This window comes from Pseudophryne corroboree, chromosome 9 (genome assembly GCF_028390025.1).
Source record: "Pseudophryne corroboree isolate aPseCor3 chromosome 9, aPseCor3.hap2, whole genome shotgun sequence".
In the NCBI taxonomy this organism is placed as follows: Eukaryota; Metazoa; Chordata; class Amphibia; order Anura; family Myobatrachidae; genus Pseudophryne; species Pseudophryne corroboree.
In genome coordinates this window covers 236,173,474-236,200,629 of record NC_086452.1, presented here as the reverse complement: position 1 = coordinate 236,200,629, position 27,156 = coordinate 236,173,474, and the positions used below count along the sequence as shown (strand labels likewise).

Below are 27,156 nucleotides of genomic sequence, written 5' to 3'. Positions count from 1 at the left end.
ATGTGGGGGGGGGGGGTCATTGAAGGAATATCTTGATGCCAGGAGTTATAAAACGTGAGCTGTGATGTAGAGGCAGGGTCAGGAAGAAGTTTAGAATATAAGTGAGAGGTTTTGCATGGTGTATGGGTCTGTAAGTGAAGCAAAGATACCAAAAAATCCAGAGTCCTAGATATAAGAGCAATAGGTTTTATAGAAAGTGCAAAATGACGAGTCTGTAAGTACATAAAGAATTGGTTACTGGGCAAGTCATAAATAGTCTGAAGCACAGAAAATGGAAGCACAGCACCACCTGGATTGAATACTTTGCATATGAGAGACAGGCCTTTATCCCTCCAGCCAACAAAGAGGGGATTTGACAAAGATGGTGGGAAGTTTGCATTTCCCCAGATAGGCATATATGGGGAGGCACAAAAATCTTTGTTTCATTTTCTGTTGATGGAGAGCCACGCCTTGTAAGTATCTTTAAAGATGATATAATTAAGTATATTAGGGGTGATATCTGATCTTTGAGAGTGTAGAAGAGCACTTGGAGAGTAAGGGTGAAAGAGAGCACTATCCAATTGTATGTCAGTGTATGAAGAGGTGTGCAACAGCCAATCACTAATATAACGGTATAAAATAGATAAGGCATATAGACGTAAATTCGGGAGTTTTAAACCTCCGTTTTGCCTTAGAGCTTGAAGTTTTGAGAGTGATATTCTAGCTCGTTTTTGTTTCCAAATAAATTTGGCGATCAATCAATCAAAAGAAGCGAAATCAGAGGGAGTCAGAGAAAGAGGCAACATTTGGGTAAGGAAAAATAGTTTGGGGAAGATTATACTTTTGATGATTGCTATTCTGCCTAGCATAGAAAGAGGGAGGTCTTGACAAGTTGTAAGAAGAGTAGATATTTTGGTTAGAGCCGATGTATAGTTGACTTTATAAGTAAGAGGGTCAGAGAGGGAGATATGTATACCTAGATATTTAAGGCTGTCACCTGCATCTTGAAACCTAGACAGAGTAGGAATAGAATGAATCAGCTCACGTGGACCATAAATAGGGAGAACCTCAAAATTGGATATATTTATTTTGAGACCTGCAACGTGACCGAAGGCAGAAATTAGATTCAAAACATTGGGGACAGAGGTTGTTGGATGTGAGAAAAATAAAAGCATATCATCAGCAAATATTGATATTTTTAATTCTAACGGACCTATCAGTACACCAGAGATAGTTGGGGAGGCACAGATGGCAACTGCGAGAGGTTCGATCGCTATAGCGAACAAAAGGGGAGAGAGGGGACAACCTTGCCTCGTACCACGAGCAATATGAAAGGGTGATGAAAGGAGACCATTACAAGAAATTTGAGAGGTAGAACCTGTATATAATAAATCAATCATAGATATAAAGGAAGAGGAAAATCCAAATTTCAATAATGTGTCATATACAGTAAGTGTTGCCAGAGAAACATGTTGAAGGCCTTCTCAGCATCCAAAGCCAGGACAAGTAAGAGGGTCAGAGAGTGAGATATGTATACCTAGATATTTAAGGCTGTCACCTGCATCTTGAAATCTAGACAGAGAAGGAATAGAATGAATCAGCTCACGTGGACCATAAATAGGGAGAACCTCAGAATTGGATATATTTATTTTGAGACCTGCAATGTGACCGAAGGAAGAAATTAGATTCAAAACATTGGGGACAGAGGTTGTTGGATGTGAGAGAAATAAAAGCATATCATCAGCAAATATTGATATTTTTAATTCTAACGGACCTATCAGTACACCAGAGATAGTTGGGGAGGCACAGATGGCAACTGCGAGTAGTTTGATCGCTATAGCGAACAAAAGGGGAGAGAGGGGACAACCTTGCCTCGTACAATGAGCAATACGAAAGGGTGATGAAAGGAGACCATTACAAGAAATTTGAGAGGTAGAACCTGTATATAATGAATCAATCATAGATATAAAGGAAGAGGGAAATCCAAATTTCAATAATGTCTCATATACAGTAAGTGTTGCCAGAGAAACATGTTGAAGGCCTTCTCAGCATCCAAGGCCAGGACAATGTTAGAATCACAAGATTTGGTATTTGCAAGGTGTTGGATAGCTGAGAAGACCCTACGGACATTAACCGCCGAATGATGACCTGTTATAAACCCGGTTTGATCTGGGTGTATTATTAGGGGGGAGTATATGCTTGAGAATTTTGTAAGGATTTTATAGTCGAGATTTAAAAGGAAGATGGGTCGATAGGAACCCGGGTTAGAGAGAAGAAATTTAATGAGAGCAGAATTAAAATATAATGGGACAGAATTAACAGAGAGAATGTGGTTATAGAGTGAAACTAAGGTGTTCGCTATCTCAGGAGCAAGCAATTTGTAGAATTCCCCAGAGTATCCATCTGGGCCAGGAGCTTTGTCAGGTTTTAAATGTTGAATAGTTTTTGTGACTTCGGTAAGAGTGATGGGAGAGGTCAGGGAGAGTAATGCCAAATGCGGGACCTGAGGGAGGGATGGGTATATCCAAGAAGGGGTCAGTGTAGCCAAATTATCAGGGTTAGTGTCCGAAGGTGGTGTTGTAGAAGAGAACGAATAAATGGAGCTGTAAAAGGAACGCATAACTTCTGCAATTTGTTGATTATTGCTGGTAGTAAGACCTTCCTCAACGGTCAAGGGGTGAATCAACATAGGAGCCCTAGTTCCTTTGAGCAAATTAGTCAACAGTCTGCCAGTTTTATTACCATATTTGTGATATCTGAAGTTGACATTGAATAAGTGGCGGTTACCTAAGTTATTAAGGTGTTCATCAAAGTGTGTTCTGGCTTGCTGATATAAAATCTTATTACCTGGGGAGGGGTAATTTAAAAAAAAGTCCTGGTAAGCAGACGTCAATGCAGTTTGGAGGGATAAATATGTAGAAGCCAAAAACTTTTTGTTAGCTGAGTAATACGAAGTAATCATCTCTCGTAAAACTGCCTTGGCCATTTGCCAAAAGAGGGGAGGGGGGGGGGGGGTTAGAGGTTGCATGGGAAACATTGGTCTCAGAGTAATCCCTTCATGCCTCCTCGAGTTTATCACAAAATTTTCAAGAGCGGGCTAAATGGGCAGGAAACTTCCAATGTCTGGGATATGTAGTATCTTTAGATAGGGTAAGGTCAAACCAGAGAAGAGCATGGTCTGAAATTATGATAGTTTCAATAGATGTGTCTAAAACATTAGGGAAAAGTGAGTGTGATAGGAAAAAATAATCAATTCTCGATAAGGTATTATGGGCTGCCGAGAGACAAGTATATTCCTTCTCTGTTGGATTAAACGCTCTCCAAACATCTGTGGTTTGCAGACTAGCGGCAAAGTGGGGAATTCCAAATTTGGGAAAAGGGGAAGATTTGCTGGAAGGATTGGACCGATCTAGAAATAGTGATGAGACTAGGTTAAAATCTCCCCCAATAATCAAGCCTTCTTGCATGGAAGAGCTAAGCTTTGCTATTAGAGTACTGATGTGTAATTCAAGTGCACAGTCTGGAACCTCATCCCTAGAGGAGTAGGTGGGCCCCCTGGCAGTGGGGCCCACCGGTGGTATCCCCTGTACCCCTGTGGGCCAGTCCAACTCTGGCTAAGGTCGACCACTACTGGTCGACATTAACATAGTCGACATGGACATGCAGTCGACACATGACTTTGTTCCACAAATGCCAGGTCGACACATGAAAAGGTCGACATTGCTTTTTTTAATGATTTTTTTATTTTTCATAACATCCACGTGGACTACCATTGGGAACGTAACCTGTGCCGAGCACTGCAAGGCACCCTGCCCGCAGCATGGCAAGTGAAGCGAGCCATGCAAGGGGACGTGGTACACTAATTGGGGTTACTGGTCATGTTGAGGAAAAAATTACACCAAAAACAGTTTAAAAAATCCATGTCGACCTTTTCATGTGTCGACTATTAGTCCATGTTGACCATGTCTATGTCGACCAATAGTTGTTGACCTAATGAATGTTGACCTTAACATGGTCGACCATTCATACCAGAACCAGAATTCTTTCAGCTCTGGATCAGCCTCTAAACGTTTAAGACTCAGATTTGAATTCCAAATTTGTTTATGTAAGTATTATCACACTTGTGTCTGAAAAACTGTTTTTTTGTTTTTACAGAAGATTCATGTGGCAAAGCTCCATTTGTTCCACATGCATTTATTAAAGAGCAGAAGAAAGACTTCAATCATGGCGAGAGTGCAAACTATGAGTGTATAAATGGCTTTACTTTTTATGGAGACAGCTCAGCAAAATGCAAAGAAGGACAATGGCAAAATATTCCAACTTGTGCTGGTAAGTATTTTGTGTAATGGTAAGAAATATAACTTGTACACATAAAGTCAGGTGATTTTAAATGTGCCATAAATATGTGTACATTTTATTCATTGTAATACATAATTATTCTGTCTATAATTTTTCCTTTTTCACTGATTTCCCTTATAATTTTTGTTTCTCATGAACTATTGAAGGAATTGCTTGACAACATTTTGTCACATCTTTATTAACTGAATTTCTGCACAAGGTGGGATGCAAATTTAAAATATTGAATGGCTTTCAACCCGAATAATGAAGCAATCTCATTGGTTGTTGCACTAAAATGTAGCATCTTCAGGAAATGTCCCTTACTACTGCAAAACTGAATTTTTATTACATTTTGGGCCTCAATATTTCACATTTATTTTGCACTTGACTGCCAGATTTTTACAAAACATACTGCAACTGTACTACAGAGCAGATTAAATTGACAACAACTTTAAATTCTACAAAATACAGTATAAAGGGAGCTAATCTGTTCTCCTCCCTTCCCCTTGGGGATGATGTCACTATGGTGGGATGGGGACACACAATATATGCACCAGTGTCACATGTACAGTCTTTATTAGGTGTGCTGGCCAAATATGCTTATGTGCAGTGTTTCCAAGTATTGGTAATGTCATAATGCACACATAGATGTGGAGTATAATGAGATCACTGGGATCTGCAAAAAGCTGGTCCCAGCACTGTTCTCACTTTCTTCTTTTGTACTTCCTCATGGATGAACCAGAAAAATAATTTTCTTCTACTCAGTCTTTTTTCTTTCTTCCATAATAAGCATGGATGCACTTGAATACATATATTGTGGTGAAGAAGAGGTTGATGGGTATATTTACTAATCCTTAGAGAAAGATAAAGTGGAGACAGATAAAGTACCAGCTAGTCAGCTCTCAACTGTCATTTTTTAAATACAGCCTGTAACCTCGCAGTTAGTGTCAGGACTCGGCAGCTGTCTTCCTGTCACTTACCTCTAAGATGGGTGACTATCCTGCAGCGGGAAACCCTGTGTTCCTGCAGCTTATTGGCAGCTCTTTGGAAGCTGCACATTGTACCAGAATTTAGACCTGTTCGGTCCCCAGCACTTTTCCCTCCAGCTCTGTGCACTTGACGCAGCCATCTTGGGTCAGGTCAGCTAACCACTCAATCACCAATAACGTAACAGGATTCAGTCATGTGAATCAAGTCACCGATCCAAGTGCAGCAAGTGAGGGGTATAAAAGTCTGTCAAGCTGCACTAGCAAATTGCCAGTACATTTTGTTTCTCTATCACTACATCCACCGGCTCCTGATTTTCTTGATCAGCCTTCTGATTCAGAGTTGCAAATGTTTATTTCAAGTTCCAGCCTGGTCTACAGAACTATTGATCTCAGCCAGACACCAGAATCACAATCTCACCTGGTTTGCAGCACTACTGGTCCCAGCAAGCCAACAGCTTCATCAGTCAGTTAATCCAGATACCAGCTCCAGCTTGGATCGCAGCACTACTGATTCCAATCCAGCTAACAGCATTACCATCTAGCCTGGTTAATGCAGTCTTTAGTTACAGCTTGGTCTGCAGTAAAGCTGGTCCCAGGCTGGCATCCAACCTAACTTGTCCCAGTTTTGCAATAAGACATATTTTAATGGAAAAGGTTACAAAAAAATGCTCAGTGTTATGTGTATTGTGACTTGTAGCGCATATAGGATAGATAGATGTATGTGGACACATCAGTACCAGTCCAGTTGGCCCCAACCCAGCATTCCAGCAAAGTCGGTCACTGGTTCCACTAATTTCGCCTAGATCTCCAACTCAGGATTCTTCAACCATCTCTATCCCCTGTTCTCACCTCAAGCAAAGAAGTTACATATGACCACCCAGCTTCCTGCATAAGACTTTCAGCTCTGAACCAGCCCTAGCACAATCTCCAGGAACACAAGAATCCACAGATCAGACAGTTAGGAGCTGACTGGCTGGTACTTTACATCTCTCTACTTTATCACCCTACAATGATTAGTAAATAGACCCATAACTGTTTAACGGTGTTACTTGGGCTTAGAATGGGAAATAAGAAGAATGGGATATAAGAAAGAATGCTTTCAAAAATAGAAGTGTTAATAGTTTATTTTTAGCAATTAACAAAATGCAAAATGAATGAACAGAAGAGAAATCTAAATCAAATCAACATTTGGTGTGACTACCATTTGCCTTCAAAACAGCATCAATTCTTCTAGGTACACTTGCACACAGTTTTTGAAGGAACAAAGCAGGAAGGTTGTTCCAAACATCAGGGAGAACTAACCACAGATCTTCTGTGGCTGTAGGCTTGCTCAAATCCTTCTGTCTCATCATGTAATTCTACACAGACTCAATGATGTTGAGATCTAGGCTCTGTGGGGGCTATATCATCACTTCCAGGATCCTTTGTTCTTCTTTACACTAAAGATATTATTTAATGACATTGGCTGTATGTTTGGGGTCATTGTTCTGCTGCAGAATAAATTTGGAGACAATCAGACACCTCCCTGATGGTATTGCATGATGTATATATTGTTTATCTGAATCAGAAGCTACCAGCATAGAAGTTCAGCTACAGAAAATGTTTTCTGCAAGATCAAATCTAGGCAAGCAGCCTTATACCTTCAAAATATAAACATTGAAAGATGCATTTTCCAGCTAGTGTACAAGTTCACTTATGTAAATGTATATCTTAATTTTATTTCATAATTGCCAATTCAGAATAAAAGTTTTTTCATCCTTTGAACTGAATGTGTTATTCAATAGTTACAATGCATATCAGTTTGTTAAATTCACTCTGTTTGATTTCTCTTTTCTAGAAACTGGTGAGAGTTGCGGTGCACCACCAGCAGTAGCATTTGGAGACATTACAGATAAAAGAAAAGATGTATATGAATCAGGTTCCTATGTGGAGTATATGTGTCCAAATTATTATGTACTTGAAGGAAACCAGAGAATTACGTGTATAAATGGAACTTGGGAGAAGGCACCAGTTTGTCAAAGTATGTTTTTTTTTTTAATACATTTTATAATTAGATTTTCAAAAGTTTTATAAAAAAAATAATAATAAAAGAATATAAACATAGACAGTATGCATTATAAGTTATACCATTTAAGACCCATAAATACAGAGGTTCATACACCAACCAAAGGACCATAACTAGCTGTTGCTCTCATACCTCTATTTGACCTTTAAGCCACCATTAATTGTTGCATTATCATATATCAGTAAAGTCACCATTTCATTTCGTTAACTCTGTTGAAGAATTTAGTCTGATGCATCCTGTACTTGAATAAGAATTTCATACTAAAGACAAACAAGGGAAAAATGGATGACTCTTAGGTAAAAAGGGGAAAGGTAATTACATGAGTGGTAAACTTATTCTTAAAAATCCAGTCATTTCAGTATATTAGACAATATACTTATATTGTATTACTTGTAAAGAATATTAAACTCCTCATGAATTATTTCAATAAGTATAACAATATGTGTTTTCAAACAATGTAAAAATATGTTGTTGGGATACAGTGTCTAAGGATTCAATGTATGGGCCTCATTTCCTATAAAATCTATATAACACCTTTTTCCACATCTGCAAGAGTTGATTATCTTTCAAAAAACATTTTTAGTAACATCAAAGTGACTGTTTTTTAAAAAGTTTTTTTTTGGCATCCAATCTTGTAGTACAAGTTTATTTTGCTTGTGATAAAAGGAATAACATGTTTTAACTCAAATAAAGAATGCCATTTTCTGAAATATGTGCACAATACCAAGAGTAATACAAAGTGTTATTAAGAAAATGAATAACCTTATTCCAAATTCTCCTTCCTTTAGAGCAGTCCCAAAAATTCTGATAAAATAATGCTTTCAATGTACTTCATCTGGGGCATTGAACTGACTTCATCTTCACCATATACTTTCACTGACCCTGTGATAAAAAAGGCTCTATGCACAGGTTGATTATGCCCTTCTTGAAGATTATCTGAGGGTAAATATTTCAATGTCTGTTCCATCGTGATATCAACTGAAGAAAAAGTATTTGGAAAATCTCTAGACCAGATAGCATAAAAGAGGACCCTTATTTTAGAAGAATTTGCCTTACATTAATCACAATACAAATATATGTAATCTTATACGGTACTACTGTAACATCATAAATATCATAATAGGAGTAGAAAAGGAAGATTTAAAGTGTTGCACTTGCAAATACATACAGTATACAATCATTATTGGATAACCCATATTTATCCTTCAAGGTATGGAAAGATAGAAGTGTACAGTACCTCCATGGTTAAAAACATCCTTTGTTGCCATAATTCCTTTCTCCATCTAGACCTTGAACAAAACATTATCACACACAGGAAGAAAACAGGGATTTCCACATAGCAATATACACTTGGTTGATGTATGATCACTAGACAAAATGTTGTGCATCCTCACCCATGAAAAGTACCGTATATACTCGAGTATAAGTCGACCCGAATATAAGCCGAGGCACCTAATTCTACCACAAAAACCTGGGAAAACTTATTGACTCGAGTATAAGCCTAGGGTGGGAAATGCAGCTCTAGCCGTACACAGCCCTCAGTGCCAGATATGCCCTCATACTGCCAGATATGCCCCCACAGTGCCAGATATGCCCCCACAGTGCCAGATATGCCCCCACACTGCCAGATATGCCCCCACACTGCCAGATATGCCCGCAGTGCCAGATATGCCCCACAGTGCCAGATATGCCCCCACAGTGCCAGATATGCCCCCACACTGCCAGATATGCCCCCACACTGCCAGATATGCCCACAGTGCCAGATATGCCCCACAGTGCCTGATGTGCCAGATATGCCCTCATGCTGCCACATATGTCCCTCATGCTGCCACATATGACCCTCATGCTGCCACATATGACCCTCATGCTGCCACATATGCCCCTCATGCTGCCACATATGCCCCCTCATGCTGCCAGATATGTCCCCTCATGCTGCCACATATGCCCCCTCATGCTGCCAGATATGCCCCCTCATGCTGCCAGATACGTCCCCTCATGCTGCCAGATACGTCCCCTCATGCTGCCAGATATGTCCCCTCATGATGCCACATATGCCCCCTCATGCTGCCAGATATGCCCCCTCATGCTGCCAGATATGTCCCCTCATGCTGCCAGATATGTCCCCTCATGCTGCCACATATGCCCCCTCATGCTGCCAGATATGCCCCCTCATGCTGCCAGATATGCCCCCTCATGCTGCCAGATATGCCCCCTCATGCTGCCAGATATGCCCCCTCATGCTGCCAGATATGTCCCCTCATGCTGCCAGATATGTCCCCTCATGATGCCACATATGCCCCCTCATGCTGCCAGATATGTCCCCTCATGCTGCCAGATACGTCCCCTCATGCTGCCACATATACCCCCTCATGCTGCCAGATATGCTCCCTCCCCAAGTGCCAGGTATGCCCCACAGTGTTGTTACTTACCCCTCCGTCGATCCCGCGCTGTCTTCTGGAGGGACACGAAGCGCACAGCACGCGCCTCTCCTGTGTCCCTCCTGCATCTTCGGCGGCCGCGGCAGGTCTATTAAAGGAAGTGCCGGTTCGTGATCAGAGGTCACGAACGGGTACTTCCTGTAATAGAACCGCCGCTGCTGCCGCCAAAGATGCAGGAGGGACACAGGAGAGCCGCGCGCTGTGCGCTTCGTGTCCCTCCTTCACACTGCTCTGCCTCTGCCTGTCACTGACTCGAGTATAAGCCGAGGTGGCTTTTTCAGCACAAAAAAAAGTGCTGAAAAAGTCGGCTTATACTCGAGTATATACGGTATGTTTCTCTAAAAAATAGGCTGGATTTAATTATAGATGGCAATAGTTATATTGGGGTGTGTAACAAAGGGGTGTAGTATGGTATGCCGGCGGCCGGGCTCCCGGAAGCCAGAATACTGGCGTTGGGATCCCGACTGCTGGCATACCGACAGCTGGGCGAGCGCAAATGAGTCCCTTGAGGGCTCGCTGCACTTGCCGCTTTGGAGGCACGGTGGCGCGCTACGTGTGCCACGCTATTTATTCTCCCTCCAGAGGAATCGTGCACCCCAAGAGGGAGAAAAGTTGTCGGTATGCCGAGTGTTGGGATTCCAGCGCCGGTATACTGTGCGCCGGGATCCCAACAGCCGTCAAACTGAATACCACCTGTAACGAAAGCATTCAAAGTATACAGAGATATTCGGACTTGTTCCAAAACGACATTTTTATATATTGAATGTAAATTCAACAAGTCAGACATATTATTATTATTATTATTATTATTATTATTATTATTTTAATATTTATATATATTAGGGATAAGCAGATTCAGTTCCTGAGAACCGAACACTACCGAACATCATGTCTCAAGCCCAGCTTGGGACTTCCCGTCAGACTCAGAAACCAGAACTAGGCAAAATGTCATAATCCCGCTGTCGGATTCTTGCGGGTTTTGGATTCCATATAAGGAGCCGCGTGTCGCCGCCATTTTCACTCCAGTCCTGGAGAGTGTAGTGAGAGGACGTGTCTCCTCAGTGTCTGTGTGGGACAGTGGCGTGGCAACCTACTCTTATGTGTCATTCCAGTGCTGTTTTGTGCTGCCATAAGTCCAGTGATTTTACTTTATAAGTCTAGTGCAGTGGTGCTGTGTTGTGCTGCATCAGTCCAGTGGTGGTGTCCTGTGCTTCCATAAGTCCAGTGGTGGTATCCTGTGTTGCCATAAGTCCAGTAGTCCAGTAGTGCTGATGTGTAAGTCTATTCCAGTGGTGCTGTCTTGTGCTGCATCAGTCCAGTGGTGGTGTCTTGTGCTGCATCAGTCCAGTCACAGTGGTGGTGTCCTGTGCTGCCATAAGTCCAGGGGTACTGCCATATAAGTTCAGTGGTACTGCCGTATAAGTCCAGTCCAGTGGTGCAGCCATATAAGTTCTGGAGTACTGCTGTATAAGTTCAGGGGTACTGCCGTATAAGTTCAGGGGTACTGCCATATAAGTTCAGGGGTACTACTGTATAGTCCAGTCCAGTGGTGCAGCCGTATAAGTTCAAGGGTGCTGCTGTATAAGTCCAGTCCAGTGGTGCAGCCGTGTAAGTTCAGGGGTACTGCCGTATAAGTCCAGTGGTGCTGTCCTGTGCTGTATATTATTTGTTCCAAATAACAGGGTAATTAATATTTAATCCAAATAATTTCCACAGGGTTTGCCCTCTGTGATTTTGGGGTTTGCTCTTCTGTGCTGCATGTTGTTATATAACTCCGTCCAAATTAAAGGGTTATTCTTATCCAAATTATTTTTACAGGCTTTGCTGTGTGTGTGTGGTATAGGGGTACGCTCTTCTGTGTCGCATATTGTTATATAACTCAATCCAAATAAAATCGTTATTATTAAGCAAATTATTTTTACAGGCTTTGCCGTGTATGTGTGGTTTAGGGGTACACTCTGCTGTGCCACTATATTGTGCTTGTAAAACATCTGGGCAATTTCCAGCATGTCCCATGTTTTGCACATACAATTCATTTGGTGGTGCATATTTTTTCGAGAAATGACAGGGGCGTGCAGGAGATGCTGTCGGTGGCCTGAAAAATTGTGGGCCACTTTCGACATTCTTCACTCCTAGATGAGTAAGGTGTTTGTGCAGCACACTTGTGTCGCTTAGCTTAGTCATACAGCAACCTCATTGCACCTCCTTTTCTACTTTGCATCATGTGCTGTTTGGGGACTAGTTTTTTTAAGTGCCATCCTGTCTGCCACTGCAGTTCCACTCCTAGATAGGCCAGGTGTTTGTGCCGCACACTTGTGTTGCTTAGCTTAGACATCCAGCTACCTCATTGCACCTCTTTTTCTTCTTTGCATGATGTGCTGTTCGGGGCATATTTTTTAAATCTGCATCATGTCTGCCACTGCAGTACCAGTCCTAGATGAGCCAGGTGTTTGTGCTGCACACTTGTGCTGCTTAGCTTAGCCATCCAGCTACCTCACTGCACCTCTTTTTCTTCTTTGTATGATGTGCTGTTTGGGGCCTATTTTTTAAATCTGCCATCCTGTCTGTCACTGCAGTGCCACTCCTAGATGGGCCAGGTGTTTGTGCTGCACACTTGTGTTGCTTAGCTTAGCCATCCAGCTACCTCACTGCACCTATTTTTCTTCTTTGTATGATGTGCTGTTTGGGGCCTATTTTTTAAATCTGCTATCCTGTCTGGCACTGCAGTGCCACTCCTAGATGGGCCAGGTGTTTTTGCCACACACTTGTGTCGCTTAGCTTAGCCATCCAGCTACCTCATTGCACCTCTTTTTCTTCTTTGTATGATGTGCTGTTTGGGGCCTATTTTTTAAATCTTCCATCCTGTCTGCCACTTCAGTGCCACTCCTAGATGGGCCAGGTGTTTGTACCACACACTTGTGTCACTTAGCTTAGCCATCCAGCTACCTCATTGCACCTCTTTTTCTTCTTTGTATGATGTGCTATTTGGGACCTCATTTTTAAATCTTCCATTCTGTCTGCCACTGCAGTGCCACTCCTAGATGGTCCAGGTTTCTGTGCCACACACTTTTGTTGCTTAGCCATCCAGCTACCTCATTGCACATCTTTTTCTTTTTTGCATGATGTGCTGTTTGGGGCCTATTTTTTAAATCTTCCATCCTGTCTGCCACTGCAGTACCACTCCTAGATGGGCCAGGTGTTTGTGCCGCACACTTGTGTCACTTAGCTTAACCATCCAGCTACCTCATTGCACCTCTTTTTCTTCTTTGCATGATATGCTGTTTTGGGGCATATTCTTTAAATATGCCATCCTGTCTGCCACTGCAGTGCCACTCGTAGATGGGCCAGGTGTTTGTGCCACACACTTGTGTCACTTAGCTTTGTCATCCAGCTACCTCATTGCACCTCTTTTTCTTCTTTGCATGATGTGCTGTTTGGGGCCCTTTTTTAAAATCTGCCATCCTGTCTGCCACTGCAGTGCCACTCCTAGATGGGCCAGGTTTTTGTGCCACCCACTTGGGTCAGTCATCCAGTGACCTTGGTGCAACCTTTTAGCCTGAAAACAATATTGTGAGGTGTGAGATGTTCAGAATAGACTGGAAATGAGTGGAAATGAATGTTATTGAGGTTAATAATACTGTAGGATCAAAATTACCCCCAAATTCTGCTATTTTAGCTGTTTTTGTGTTTTTTTCAAAAATCATCCAGATCCAAAACCAAAACCAAAACCCGAAAGTGTGGTTTTGTCAAAACCAATCCAGATCAAAAACTAAAACATAAAACACAAAAAGTGCCCGCCACACATCTCTAATTTATATGGCGCCCCAAAGGGTTCCACAGCACCTTACAAAGTACATAAACAAATAATCAACAAGAAAACAACAACTCACATGTACATAGTATATAAACATTGCTGTATCAGGGGACATTACACTGAAATAATCGTCAGGGTGGCAGAAACCGAGGGTTAGCTGCTGTTGTAGAGAGTATGGAGCAGGGATGTTCGGTGAGGTAAATGTCTCAGGATGCACTAGCTAGTACCAGATCGAGATTTACACACAATATATGAGCCCAAGGGTACATGTGGGTATTATACACAGATGCAGCAGTATATACTGCTGGAAATTTGGTGAGTTTTGGACACAGATGTGCGGAAAAGATAGGCAGGGGCGGCACTGCCTCACCTGCCATAAACTTTTTACTCCAGAGTTTTGATTATAAAATTTAATAGAATAATACAAAGTAGATATTTCTAATATATTCTTAGTATTTTTCATGTACTGTATATGCTCAAAACTCTGGCTTATACGTTAGTATGACAAGAAAGACTCTGCGTTACCCCACCGCACACCACTGGTATGGAATAGAAGATAGCCTAAGTAAGAGAGGGAATGGTACATGGGGGGGAAGGTACCTGCTCATGAGGACTTACATTCTTAAGGGGAGGAGCAAACACACATGGGTGATACAGATGGGGTAGAAGTGAGCATGAAACAGGGTTAGGATGACAGATGGCTGAGTTTGATGAAGAAGTGAGTCTTGAGAGCCTGTTTGAAGTTTTGTAGAGAGGTGGAATATCTGATACGGAAGATTAAAGAATTCCAGAGGAAGGGAGCACCACGGCCAAAATCTTGGAAGCATGAATGAATCAGTTGGTATGAGAGGTGACATGCATTTATGGAGTAAAGAGGGTGGGTGGGAGTGTAAAGTGAGATACAATTAGATATGTAAATGGAAGAGAAATGGGTAAAGGCTTTGCAAATGAGTGTGGAAAGCTTCAATTAGATTTGGAAGTGGAAAGAGAACCAGCGTAGAGATTCTAAGAGAGGGGGTGGGGAGAGGGGTGGATGTAGTAAGTTTGGAGAGGAAGATGAGCTCGGCAGCAGCATTGAGGATAAATTGGAGTGAGAGAGACATTTTTCAGGGAGTCCAGATAGGCGATTACAGTAGTCCAATCTGGAGATGATCAGTGAGTGGATGAGGGTGAGAAAGGGTCTGAGCCTGGAAATATTTTTTAGATGGAAACAGAAGGACTGCAAGAAGTACTTAATGTGTAGTTTAAAGGGCGGAATCAGGTATAACTACAAGACAGCACACTTGGGGGCTAGAGGAGATATCTATAGATCATCCATAGGTAATGAAATGGTGGGAGGTGAGGTTGTGTGGGAGGGTGGGAAGACAATCAGCTCAGTCTTAGACATGATAAAGTAAGGCATGTTAAGGACATATAAGAGAGATCGCAGAGAGACGGTTGGAAATATGAGAGAGGAGAGAGGGGGAGAGATCAGGGAGGGAAAGGTAGATTTGAGTATGATCAGCATAAAGATTATATTGGAAGTCAAAAGAATTAATGAGAGATAAATACAGTATTAGATGGAATGACTTGCGCCCTCTTAGCTGCAGCTCAGTCCCGTTCACAAGAGCACCAAGTCTTGATCAGCATATACACAAACAATTGGAGAAGGGTCCTCAAGCACTGCTAGACTCCCCAACACAGTTCTGGTAATGGCGACCTGTGTAGTGTTCGTGTATGTGAAAGGATACCAAGAACATACAGTTAACCAGTAGCATACAACCCACTGTTGTTGCTGCGAAAGGAACCTCTCAACTCACCGTAATTCAGTGAGATGCATTCACATAAAGGTTTCTTTTAACTGATTGTTGATCCCCTCACAACCACAATAACGCAAGGAACCTCGCATATAGAGTAACACTCACCTAGGCTATAATCCCTATGTGAATTCAAAGGTTTCTTTAATCCAAAATAAAACACTCAAACGACTTTCCTCAGATGGATGTAATCAATAGTTCACACAATGTCCAGGGGTATATTAAAAATAAGTTTTTCTTTATTCGTCCATAAAAACCATATAGATATCCCGACAATAAAAAAAATCCAAACAGTTAAAAAAATTATTTACATAGAATCCTGATCTAGCAGAAAGTTGGTTTGTTCCACTCCAAACCCCAAGACTTTGATGGAAAGTTTGTGAGGAAAAAAGGCTTCTCAGCACACTGCTCCTGGGAAAAACAGTTTGGGATAAGACAATTCGCCAAGATGTTACCAAAAAACCAAAACAATCCCTCCAAAAGCCAATAGAGGTAACAGTGAGTGGACACCAACCATCAGGAATCCTTGACCACCAACGCGTTTTGGAATGTCTTCCTTCCTCAGGGTGTAGAGTCAAACAAACCAACTGTGGTTATATACCCTATCCTTCTAGTCACATGATTACATCCACCAATCACAAACATTTTTTCTCCTAACTACATCAATGTGTCCCATATCCAATTTGTAAGGCTAAAAACAATATATATATATATATATATATATATATATACACACACTCTCCAAAAATTCATTATACATAATCTTTAAAAATATACATATTAAAAGTGTACTTTTATATATAAAATTACCCAAATTGGTTTTGATGAATAAATGGTATGTACCACACGGGATGTGGACAATCATATTCTCTCCTTTATAAAACCTGCCACTCCCCAATGGGTCATTATCCATGAATTCATATTGACCTCATTCCCATGAAGCATATCGATTTTCCTAACCACCCATTGTTTGTCGGTTGCCGCGGAAATGGCACGTGGCATAGTGTAACTCCAATACCAGAGGCTTCCACTCTCCCCGGTGCCGATGTATCATATCCTATTTCAGGGTCTCCTCGAGTGGCGATACGTTACTTCCTCACTGTGACCCGCAACAAGAAGAGGTCATTGCTTATGGAACGCCGAAGTTAACGATATCCCAAGTTCTGGCTGGCGGTGCGTTGTCGCCTAGCCGTGACCCGCAAGCAGGAAGCGATTATCTCATGCATGACATACACATCTCAGCCTTCGGAATATTTTTCCCACAAACGGCCTTTGATCGGATTATTTTAACGTCAAGCACACCATTGGGTCAGATACAGGGACATAAAATGAAGAAAGAAGAAAATTAATGATACGTTATACTCATACCAACACACATAATTACAAACAGTGGGTGTCAATCAACCAACACCATATTATATGGAACCTATATCCTTAAATATGCTTACATCCTTCTTTCTTATACACAAGCCTATATTACTTTCAATATTGGATGAAGAGGCTACAGAAACCATTTGGTTTCCAACTCCATATTAAGTCCCTTAGGAACAAGAGTCCTTATTTCATAAATTCTTTTCATTTCTTCCTTAGCTAAAACCACCTCTCCATTATTCGTTCTCCAGTTAGATTTTACTGCTTTTATTCCACAAAATCTGGTCAAATGTTTAGGGTCACTATTATAATTTTCCCTGTTTTGCTGACACATGTGGTACACATCGAACATATCCCACACCTATAGAACCATTTGGATTTATTCCTAGTCAGCATTTTTGGTGCCGATATAAGGTATAAGGGATTTCATTACGTGTAATACCAAGGATGTGATTTACCTATTAGAATGTGATTTTAAAATGCAATATATTGGTAGAACATCACGTATGCTTAAAACGCGTTTGGCAGAACATGTGCGTAACATTAAGAAGGGTCTAGAGACCCATAATGTATCACTACACTTTAAAGAAAAACATAATAGTGACCTTAAACATTTGACCAGCAGTAAAATCTAACTGGAGAATGAATAATGGAGGGGTGGTTTTAGCTAAGGAAGAAATTAAAAGCATTTATGAAATAAGGGCCCTTGTTCCTAAGGGACTTAATGTAGAGTTCTAAACCAAATGGTTTCTGTAATCATATATAGGTTCCATATAATATGATGTTGGTAGATTGACACCCACTGTTTGTAATTATGTGTGTTGGTATGAGTATAACGTATCATTAATTTTCTTTCTTAAATTTATGTCCCTGTATGTATATCTGACCCAATGGTGCGCTTGACGTTAAAATAATCCGATCAAAGGCCGTTTGTGGGAGTAATATTCTGAACGCTGAGATGTGTGTGTCATGCATGAGATAATTGCTTCCTGTTTGCGGGTCATGACGACGCACCTCCAGCCAGAACTTGGGATATTGTTAACTTACACGTTCCAAGAGCAATGACCTCTTCCTGTTGCAGGTAATAGTGAGGAAGTAATGTATCGCCACTTGAGGAGACCCTGGAACAGACTAACAGGATATGATGTATCAGCGCCAGGGAGAGCGGAAGCCTCTGGTATTGGAGTTACACTATGCTACGTGTCGTTTCCGCGGCAACCAACAACCAATGGGTGGTTAGGAAAATCGATATGCATCATGGGAATGAGGGCAATATGATTTCATGGACAATGACCCATTGGGGAGTGGCAGGTTTTATAAAGGAAAGAATATGGTTGTCCACATCCCGTGTGGTACATACTGTACCATTTATTTATCAAAACCAATTTGGGACAATTTATATAAAAAAGTACACTTTTACTATGTATATTTTTAAAGATTATAGAAACATAGAATTTGACGGCAGATAAGAACCACTTGGCCCATCTAGTCTGCCCCTTTTTTTTATCCTTTAGGCAATCTCAACCCTTTTTGAACCTTAATTCTTTGTAAGGATATTCATATGCCTATCCCAAGCATGTTTAAATTGCTCTACAGTCTTAGCCTCTACCACCTCTGATGGGAGGCTATTCCACTTTATGTATAATGAATTTTGGGAGAGTGTGTGTATATCTATATATATATATATATATATATATATTGTTTTTAGCCTTATAAATTGGATAAGGGACAAATTGATGTAGTTAGGAGAAAAAATGTTTGTGATTGGTGGATGTAATCATGTGACTAGAAGGATACGGCATATAACCACAGTTGGTTTGTTTGACTCTACACCCTAAGGAAGGAAGACATTCTGAAATGCGTTGGTGGTCAAGGATTCCTGATGGTTGGTGTCCATTCACTGTTACCTCTATTGGCTTTTGGAGGGACCGTTTTGTTTTTTGGTAACATCTTGGTGAATTGTCGTATCCCAAACTGTTATTGCCGGGAGCAGTGTGGTGAGAAGCCTTTTTTCCTCACAAACTTTCCATCGAAGTCTTGGGGTTTGGAGTAGAACAAACCAACTTTCTGCTAGATCAGGATGCTATGTAAATAATTTTTTTAACTGTTTGGATTTTTTTAATTGTCGGGGTATCCATATGGTTTTTATGGAAGAATAAAGAAAAACTTATTTTTACTATACCCCGGGACATTGTGTGAACTATTGATTACATCCATCTGAGGAAAGTCGTTTGAGTGTTACATTTTGGATTAAAGAAACATTCTGATGCACATAGGGTTTATAGCCTAGGTGAGTGTTACTCTATATGCGAGGTTCCTTGCGTTATCGTGGTTGTGAGGGGATCAACAATCCGTTAAAAGAAACATTTATGTGAATGCATCTCACTGAATTACGGTGAGTTGAGAGGTTCCTTTCACAGTAACAACAGTGGGTTGTATGCTACTTGTTAACTGTATGTTCTTGGTATCCTTTCACATACACGAACAATACACAGGTCGCCATTACCAGAACTGTGTTGGGGAGTCTAGCAGCACTTGAGGACAATTCTCTAATTGTTTGTGTAATTGAATTAATGAGTTCTATTAAAGTGGACATATAGAAAGAGAAAAGGAGAGGTCCAAGAACAGAACATTGGGGGACACCTACTGTTAGAGGAATTGTGGAGGAGGTGGAGTCATGTGAGGAGACAGATGTAGCAGTCAGAGAGATTATAGGATAGCTAGGAGAGGGCAGTACCACGCAGACCAATAGGGTGAAGGATTTACAGGTGGAGAGGATGGTCCACAGCGTCAAAAGCAACAGAGAGTGTAGGGAATATTGATGATGATGATTTTTATTTTATCTGTAGATAGACAATTCACATTCAATGTCTGTGGTTTACATAACTAATAACGTCAATGTAATGTCAAAATTATACTTCAATTTTATCACACTTTGATAAATATGCATACTTAGATAATATGCACTTGGTCCAAATGGCCCCAGCCTATGATATGAAACTTAAGTATACCTAAAGAACAATGTATGTGAAAATAATGTAATATCCAGAATTGCCAAACACCCTTTACTACATATAAACAAAGTTTTACCATTTATATACTGTATATGCCTTTTTTCCTGACAACAAACATGTAGATAAGTTGTATAAAGGAGACCATATCAGCATTAGATAATTGTATAGGTACCATTTGAATAGTATAAGATTACTTAGTAAAAATTAAGATTTTCAATACAGCCTCCCGACCCAGCAGAGATAAAGGAAGATTTCACCAACTATCTAATTTTATAGAAATAGAACATAGAAGTGGGTAAAGTTAGCCTTATCTGAATCTGGTAATTTTGATGGAATATATGTTCCTAAATATTTCAATGGAGGTTTTAACATTTTAAACTGAAAAAGAGCTTGCAACATAGAGTGTGATAGCTGAGCAATTATCTTAAGGTAGTGTTTCAGATTTTTCCAAATTAATTTTATACTGTATCCAGAGTAAGCTTCAAACAAGGTAATAGTACAAAGCAAACTAAGAATAGATGGCTCTGGTTAAGACACGGGCGTATCTAGAGAGGAGGAGACCCATGGGCAGTCTCCATGTGTGGGCCCCCTCCTCTCCCATCCTGTAGGCGGCAGCTGCAGTGGCAGGCGACGGTGCCGTTAGCGCTCTTAGTGAGCATTAGAGACTCTGGCACAGTGCCAGAGTTTACAGTGCATGCGCAGGTCTCTTAAAAAATGGTGTGGTGCCTATTTTTTTGGAGACCTGCGCATGCACTGTAGACTCTGTCACTGTGCCAGAGTCGCTAGTGCTCTCTCAGAGCGCTAACAGTGCTGCCGGCTATGGGACTTGAGAGAGGAGGGGGCCCACACACGGACACCGGAAAGGTAAGTATAGGAGAAATATGTGCAGTGTGTGCAGTGTGGACCCAGGGGCCAATGTGCACCACACACACTGCACCCATTATAGATACACCACTGGGTTCAGAGATGAAAAACAACATATTGTAGGTGAATAATGCTACTTTTACTTCCACTGAATTTAATTGTATACCACTAAATGTCCATAATGCAATCGCCAAGGGTTCAATTGCAATTGCAAATAACAGTGGTGATAGAGGGCAGCCCTGTCTAGTTCCTTTGTGTAAATAAACTGGAGATGAAAGGTATCCATTACATAAGATCTGAGATTGAGGGAAAATGTACAATGCTCAGAAAATATGAATGTTTCCTGGATGCCAAAGCAAGAGAGAGTTTCAAATAAATGATCCCAAAGAGACCATATCAAAGGCCTTTTTGTCATCTAATGCCAATAAGACTTTTGCATCAGAGTCCTTGGACAATTCTAACCATTGGGCTACCGCTAAAAGTTTTCATATACAGTATTGCAAGTAGAACCCCAAATAAAATTTGTTTGATCATTGTGAATAATAGAAGGTAATAGTATTTTAAGACGATCTTCTTAAATTTTTGTAAACATCTTATAGTCTGTTATGAACCACAGGTAGTGGTTCATTCCTATTTTATGTTTATAAAGTTGTCTTGCATGCCAGGATTTCCTGTTGCTCTGTTTTAGAATACTCTTGTCTGCTGCCGCCGGTGAGTCTGTGTAATTGCAGCTTGTTCCCATGTGTTCAGCCTCACCTGGCTGCTAATTGCATTTTGTCAGTTTGGAATCATGCAACAGGGCAGCTGCATGGGATTATTAATTAGGCCTCTCTGTTATATGCTGGCTGTTTGCAATTCACAGATGCTGGTGATATTCCTTGGTTTGCAGTCTGCTTGAAGTGTGAGCTGGTTCCTGTCAGTCCCTGTGTTGATTCCTGTGTCAGTCCCTGTGTCAGTCCCTGTGTCGATTCCTGTGTCTGATCCCGTGTCCTGTGGTGAGGCGTTCCTGCCCTGAGGTCCAGTGGCTTTGCCTGTCCCTGGTCAAGTCTTCTGGCTTCCTGGTGTCCACCGGTCTGTCGTTTGGGATTCTGCCTGTCCTCCAGTTCTGAGAGTCGGTGTCGGCAGCATTAGAAGTTCCTGTCCGTTTGCCAGTATTCGTACCGGTTCCGTGAGTAGCGGCTCTCCCGCGTCCGTTGGCCTAGGCCGCTGTATTCCATTATTGTTTCTGTCCCTGGTGTTTTGCAGAGGGTTCTGCTTATGCTGTCACCGCCGGTACACAAGGGTATTGTGTCGGCGTGTGATCAGCATTTCCTTTGTTGTTCTTTTCCTTTGGCGGTTTCTCCGCACATACTTTAGGTTTTTAGTTAGCTTGTAGCCCCTGGCCTGTTTGCTTAGTTAGAGGTCCTCTTGTTATCATTCTGCCTCGGATTTCCCTTTGTCTCTCATTAAGACCGGGGGGGACCGGAGTTGGGCAGACATAATCCGCCCTTCAAACGTGGCTGCCAAGGGCTCAAGAAACCATAGTCTCGCAAGGGATTTCCGATAGCACGGGTGAGACAACAGAGTTAGGGCGCCAGGGGCTATTCCCTTTCCATTCCCCTTTCCCAGCGTTACGTCCTGGTGCTCTGGACTCACTTCATGAACATCTCCCTTGTTCTGAGCACCAGGAACCTAACATTATCACCAGCCCTACCACAAAAAAGAAATAAAACTTTTTTTTCTTTTTTGGCCCAGTCCAGTGTCTAGTCTAGAATCCAGTCCTGTCTAGAATTCAGTGTTTAGAATCCAGTCCGGTGTTTAGAATCCAGTCCGGTGTTTAGAATCCAGTCCGGTGTTTAAAAAAAAAAAAAAAAAAAAAAAAGTCTTGTTTTGTTTAGCAAAATTTAGTCTTGCCTTGCCTTGCCTTGCCTTGTCTTGTCTTGTCTTGTCTTGTCTAGTTTTAAATCCTCCTATGTCTACTATGCAAGCCCTGCAGGCATCTCTCGCAGCCCTGAACTCTGTATTCAGTGCTTTGAGACCAGAGCGACTAGAAGTTTTGCAGCAATCCCTAAAGCAACTGTAAAACCTTCTGACTAAAATCTTGCTCATTTTGCCAGAAGTCGTTGAGAGTACATCTATCTCTAAAGAGACTCTTGTTCACAGTATGGTGACAAGAGAATCCTCTGGTTTAATTGAAGAGAAAATGTTTAAAAGTTTTCTGCGGCCCAGGCTCTCAGAAGAGGAGCGTCTGCGTCGCAGAAACTTAAACTTATGCCTATATTGTGGGGGTTTAGGCCATTATCTACAGACCTGTGAGTTGCGCAAGCCAAAGTGTGGTGACGAGTCTTGCCCTCTGGCCAAGTTGAGTCATGATACAAGACCTACTCCTGTCTCTACTGTGGCAGAGGTACTTGTCACACAACCCACACAAAAAAACTCTCTGTCCTATAATTGGGGTCCTTGGGCAAGGGAGCCCCATTATAGATTCAGGAATCAAAAGAGAATGTTTCTCTCCTCTCTTGAGGTTCCTGTGGAAGCGGAGTTGCAAGTCCCTGGAGTGGTGCCCGATGCCCAGGTTCCTGGAGTGGTGCCCGATGCCCAGGTTCCTGGAGTGGTGCCCGATGCCCAGGTTCCTGGAGTGGTGCCCGATGCCCAGGGTCCTGGAGTGGTGCCCGATGCCCAGGGTCCTGGAGTGGTGCCCGATGCCCAGGGTCCTGGAGTGGTGCCCGATGCCCAGGGTCCTGGAGTGGTGCCCGATGCCCAGGGTCCTGGAGCGGTGCCCGTAGCCCAGGGTCCTGGAGTGGTGCCCGTAGCCCAGGTTCTTGGTGCGGTGCCCGATGCCCAGAGTGCTGGAGCGGTACCCGATGCCCAGAGTGCTGGAGCGGTACCCGATGCCCAGAGTGCTGGAGCGGTACCCGATGCCCAGAGTGCTGGAGCGGTCCACGATGCCCAGAGTGCTGGAGCGGTACCTGATGCCCAGAGTGCTGGAGCAGTACCCGATGCCCAGAGTGCTGGAGCGGTACCCGATGCCCTAGCTTATAGAGGGACATCAAATATTATAGTTCAGGTGTCCATACCGGAAGGGGTCTCAGAAGCTGTTACCCCAGGTAGGGACTTGAAAAGCGCAACCCTAGAAAGGGTCTCTAAAACCATAGTTCTTGAGGGGAACTCGAGAAGCAAAACTCCAGAAGGGATCTTTGAAGTAATATCCCCAAGTGGGGTCTCGAGAGACGCAGCCCCAAAGAAGGGTCTAGAAGTCGCTTCCCCAAGAAAGAACTTAAGAAGCATAGCATTAGTGGAGGATCTGAACGTTATTGCTTCAGCAAAAGTCCCGGAAGTCATAGTCCCGGGAGAACTTTCGATAATTATCGACTCAGAGAGGGAGGCCGATGGCCCGATCCCAGTCAGGGAGGCCAACGGCCCGGTCCGAGTAAAAGAATCCGAGGTGCTGGCCCCAGCGGGGTTCTCGGAGGCCACTGCCCCAGCGGGGTTCTCGGAGGCCACTGCCCCAGCGGGGTTCTCGGAGGCCACTGCTCCAGCAGGGTTCTCGGAGGCCACTGCCCCAGCGGGGTTCCCGGAGGCCACTGCCCCAGCGGGGTTCACGGAAGTCACTGCCCCGGGTGGGGTTCAGAAAGTCACTGCCCCGGGTGGGGTTCAGAAAGTCACTGCCCCGGGTGGGGTTCAGAAAGTCACTGCCCCGGGTGGGGTTCAGAAAGTCTCAGCCCCGGGTGGGGTTCAGAGAGTCTCAGCCTCGAGTAAGGTCAATAGTGACCAGGTCCTAGCAAAGCACTCCAGTCAGTCAGATGAGAAGGAAACAGATCCTGACTCTGATATCTCAACATCCATAACCTTTGATGGGGACTTCGCCCAATTTCTGGCGCTTTTCAAACACTATTACACTATTATGTTGTCTAGACCATTTCTGGGCATCACTTCAGAAAACCTTGGGCTCTATCTGATTTATTCTTTTAGAGGAGAGCCTTCTGAGTGGGCGACCAGCCTAATGAAAGCTGAAGATCCCATTATTCAGGATCCCCTAGCATTCTGTGATGCAATTGTTAAAAGATACGGTTCCAAAGAAATTGGTTCAGGTTCCTCTAAGTCACCCGTCTTGTCTGCTGAGAGTCCACCAAATACTGTAAACTCGGCACAAGAGTCCCAGCCCGTTGTTTTGACTGCAGGATGTGCTTTTTTGACTTCTTCTTCTAATAATAGTACTTTACCAGAAAGTTCAGCTCCCAAGGGTAAGAGACCTGTCTCTGATTTGAACGCAGCCTTGCTGGGTGGTACCATCAGTTCAGACAATGTTTGGGGAATTACCTTGGTCAGACCTAAAGAGCTTTGTAAAAAGAAGAAGAAGAAAAAGAAATAATTTTTGACTCTTGCCTTGATAAAAAAAAAAAATATAGAGAGATTTTTTTTTTTCCTTGTCTTGTGTCCAGTGGCCACCAACAAGGGGAGGGCACTGTTACAAGTTGTTGCTACAGCTTGTTTTTTGTTTTCTTGTCTGTTAGACCAGTGTGTCAGGTTTTTTTTTTTGTATCCCTTGTTCTGGATAGTCTGAATTTTGGGGTCTTTTGACCCCTCCTCAAGGTGGGGGGGTAATGTTATGAGCCACGGCTGTGGCTCATTCCTGTTTTGCAGTTTTGTTCTGTATTTCATGTTATACTTCTGTTTATGTTCCCCGTGGGTGTCATGGGGTGCTCATAGCTCACCCTTAAGGAGGGGATACTGTTATGAACCACAGGTAGTGGTTCATTCCTATTTTATGTTTATAAAGTTGTCTTGCATGCCAGGATTTCCTGTTGCTCTGTTTTAGAATACTCTTGTCTGCTGCCGCTGGTGAGTCTGTGTAATTGCAGCTTGTTCCCATGTGTTCAGCCTCACCTGGCTGCTAATTGCATTTTGTCAGTTTGGAATCATGCAACAGGGCAGCTGCATGGGATTATTAATTAGGCCTCTCTGTTATATGCTGGCTGTTTGCAATTCACAGATGCTGGTGATATTCCTTGGTTTGCAGTCTGCTTGAAGTGTGAGCTGGTTCCTGTCAGTCCCTGTGTTGATTCCTGTGTCAGTCCCTGTGTCAGTCCCTGTGTCGATTCCTGTGTCTGATCCCGTGTCCTGCGGTGAGGCGTTCCTGCCCTGAGGTCCAGTGGCTTTGCCTGTCCCTGGTCAAGTCTTCTGGCTTCCTGGTGTCCACCGGTCTGTCGTTTGGGATTCTGCCTGTCCTCCATTTCTGAGAGTCGGTGTCGGCAGCATTAGAAGTTCCTGTCCGTTTGCCAGTATTCGTACTGGTTCCATGAGTAGCGGCTCTCCCGTGTCCGTTGGCCTAGGCCGCTGTATTCCATTATTGTTTCTGTCCCTGGTGTTTTGCAGAGGGTTCTGCTTATGCTGTCACCGCCGGTACACAAGGGTATTGTGTCGGCGTGTGATCAGCATTTCCTTTGTTGTTCTTTTCCTTTGGCGGTTTCTCCGCACATACTTTAGGTTTTTAATTAGCTTGTAGCCCCTGGCCTGTTTGCTTAGTTAGAGGTCCTCTTGTTATCATTCTGCCTCGGATTTCCCTTTGTCTCTCATTAAGACCGGGGGGCACCGGAGTTGGGCAGACATAATCCGCCCTTCAAACGTGGCTGCCAAGGGCTCAAGAAACCATAGTCTCGCAAGGGATTTCCGATAGCACGGGTGAGACAACAGAGTTAGGGCGCCAGGGGCTATTCCCTTTCCATTCCCCTTTCCCAGCGTTACGTCCTGGTGCTCTGGACTCACTTCATGAACATCTCCCTTGTTCTGAGCACCAGGAACCTAACATAGTCTGTGTTTATTAATGATATGAGCCTGGTAATGACGTATCTTTTCCTGGCTTTGGCAAAACCCAAATCAAAGCAGAGTTCAAATATTGTGTTATCATACGCTTACCCAAAATGTGATTAAAAACTCTGTTCAATGTCTCACTAATTTGGTGCAGTATTATCTATAATTAAAATTATGGTGAACCCATCAGGGCCTGGGTCTTTGAGGCATTTAAGTTGCTTAATGCAAGACTGAACCACTAATTAAGCAATTGGGGCTTGTAAAATATCTGCTAATGTGGGGTTAAAACCGGGTATTTTTAGTTGATTCCAAAACACTGTTTTAGCTGTTGTAGCTAAAGCAGGACTTGAATAAATTTCATTATAGAAAGACCTTAATACTTCTGTAGTTTGGGAACTAGAGGTTGTCCGGGAACCATCCAATATATTTAAATAAGGAATCAAGTTAGAAGTCTGAGATACACGTAATAGGTTTGATAATAATTTTCCTGTTCAATTACCTAATTTACAGAATCCATATTCCTTTAGAAATGCATATTTATCTTTAAGGGATTGTAAGACCACTTTATAATGTAGTTTTGCCAACAAATAAGTCACCCTTATCTCTGATGTTGAAGAAAGTTGGAACGTTGGAAAGTCTCTGTAAGATTCTGCTGGGCCGAGTGGTATTTGCCAATGAATCATACCATAATTGAACCT

The 27,156-nt window shown here is 42.6% G+C and overlaps 1 protein-coding gene across 1 annotated transcript in view; it reads left to right on the top strand.

The window, feature by feature from the left end:
- Nucleotides 1-27,156, top strand: part of LOC134957936 (complement factor H-related protein 4-like) — a 717,700-nt gene that overhangs the window by 469,940 nt on the left and 220,604 nt on the right. Inside the window, exons 15-16 of the mRNA XM_063940187.1 lie at nt 4,135-4,308; nt 7,144-7,326. Of these exons, the coding sequence (XP_063796257.1) occupies nt 4,135-4,308; nt 7,144-7,326 (357 nt within the window). The remainder of the gene's footprint in view (nt 1-4,134; nt 4,309-7,143; nt 7,327-27,156) is intronic.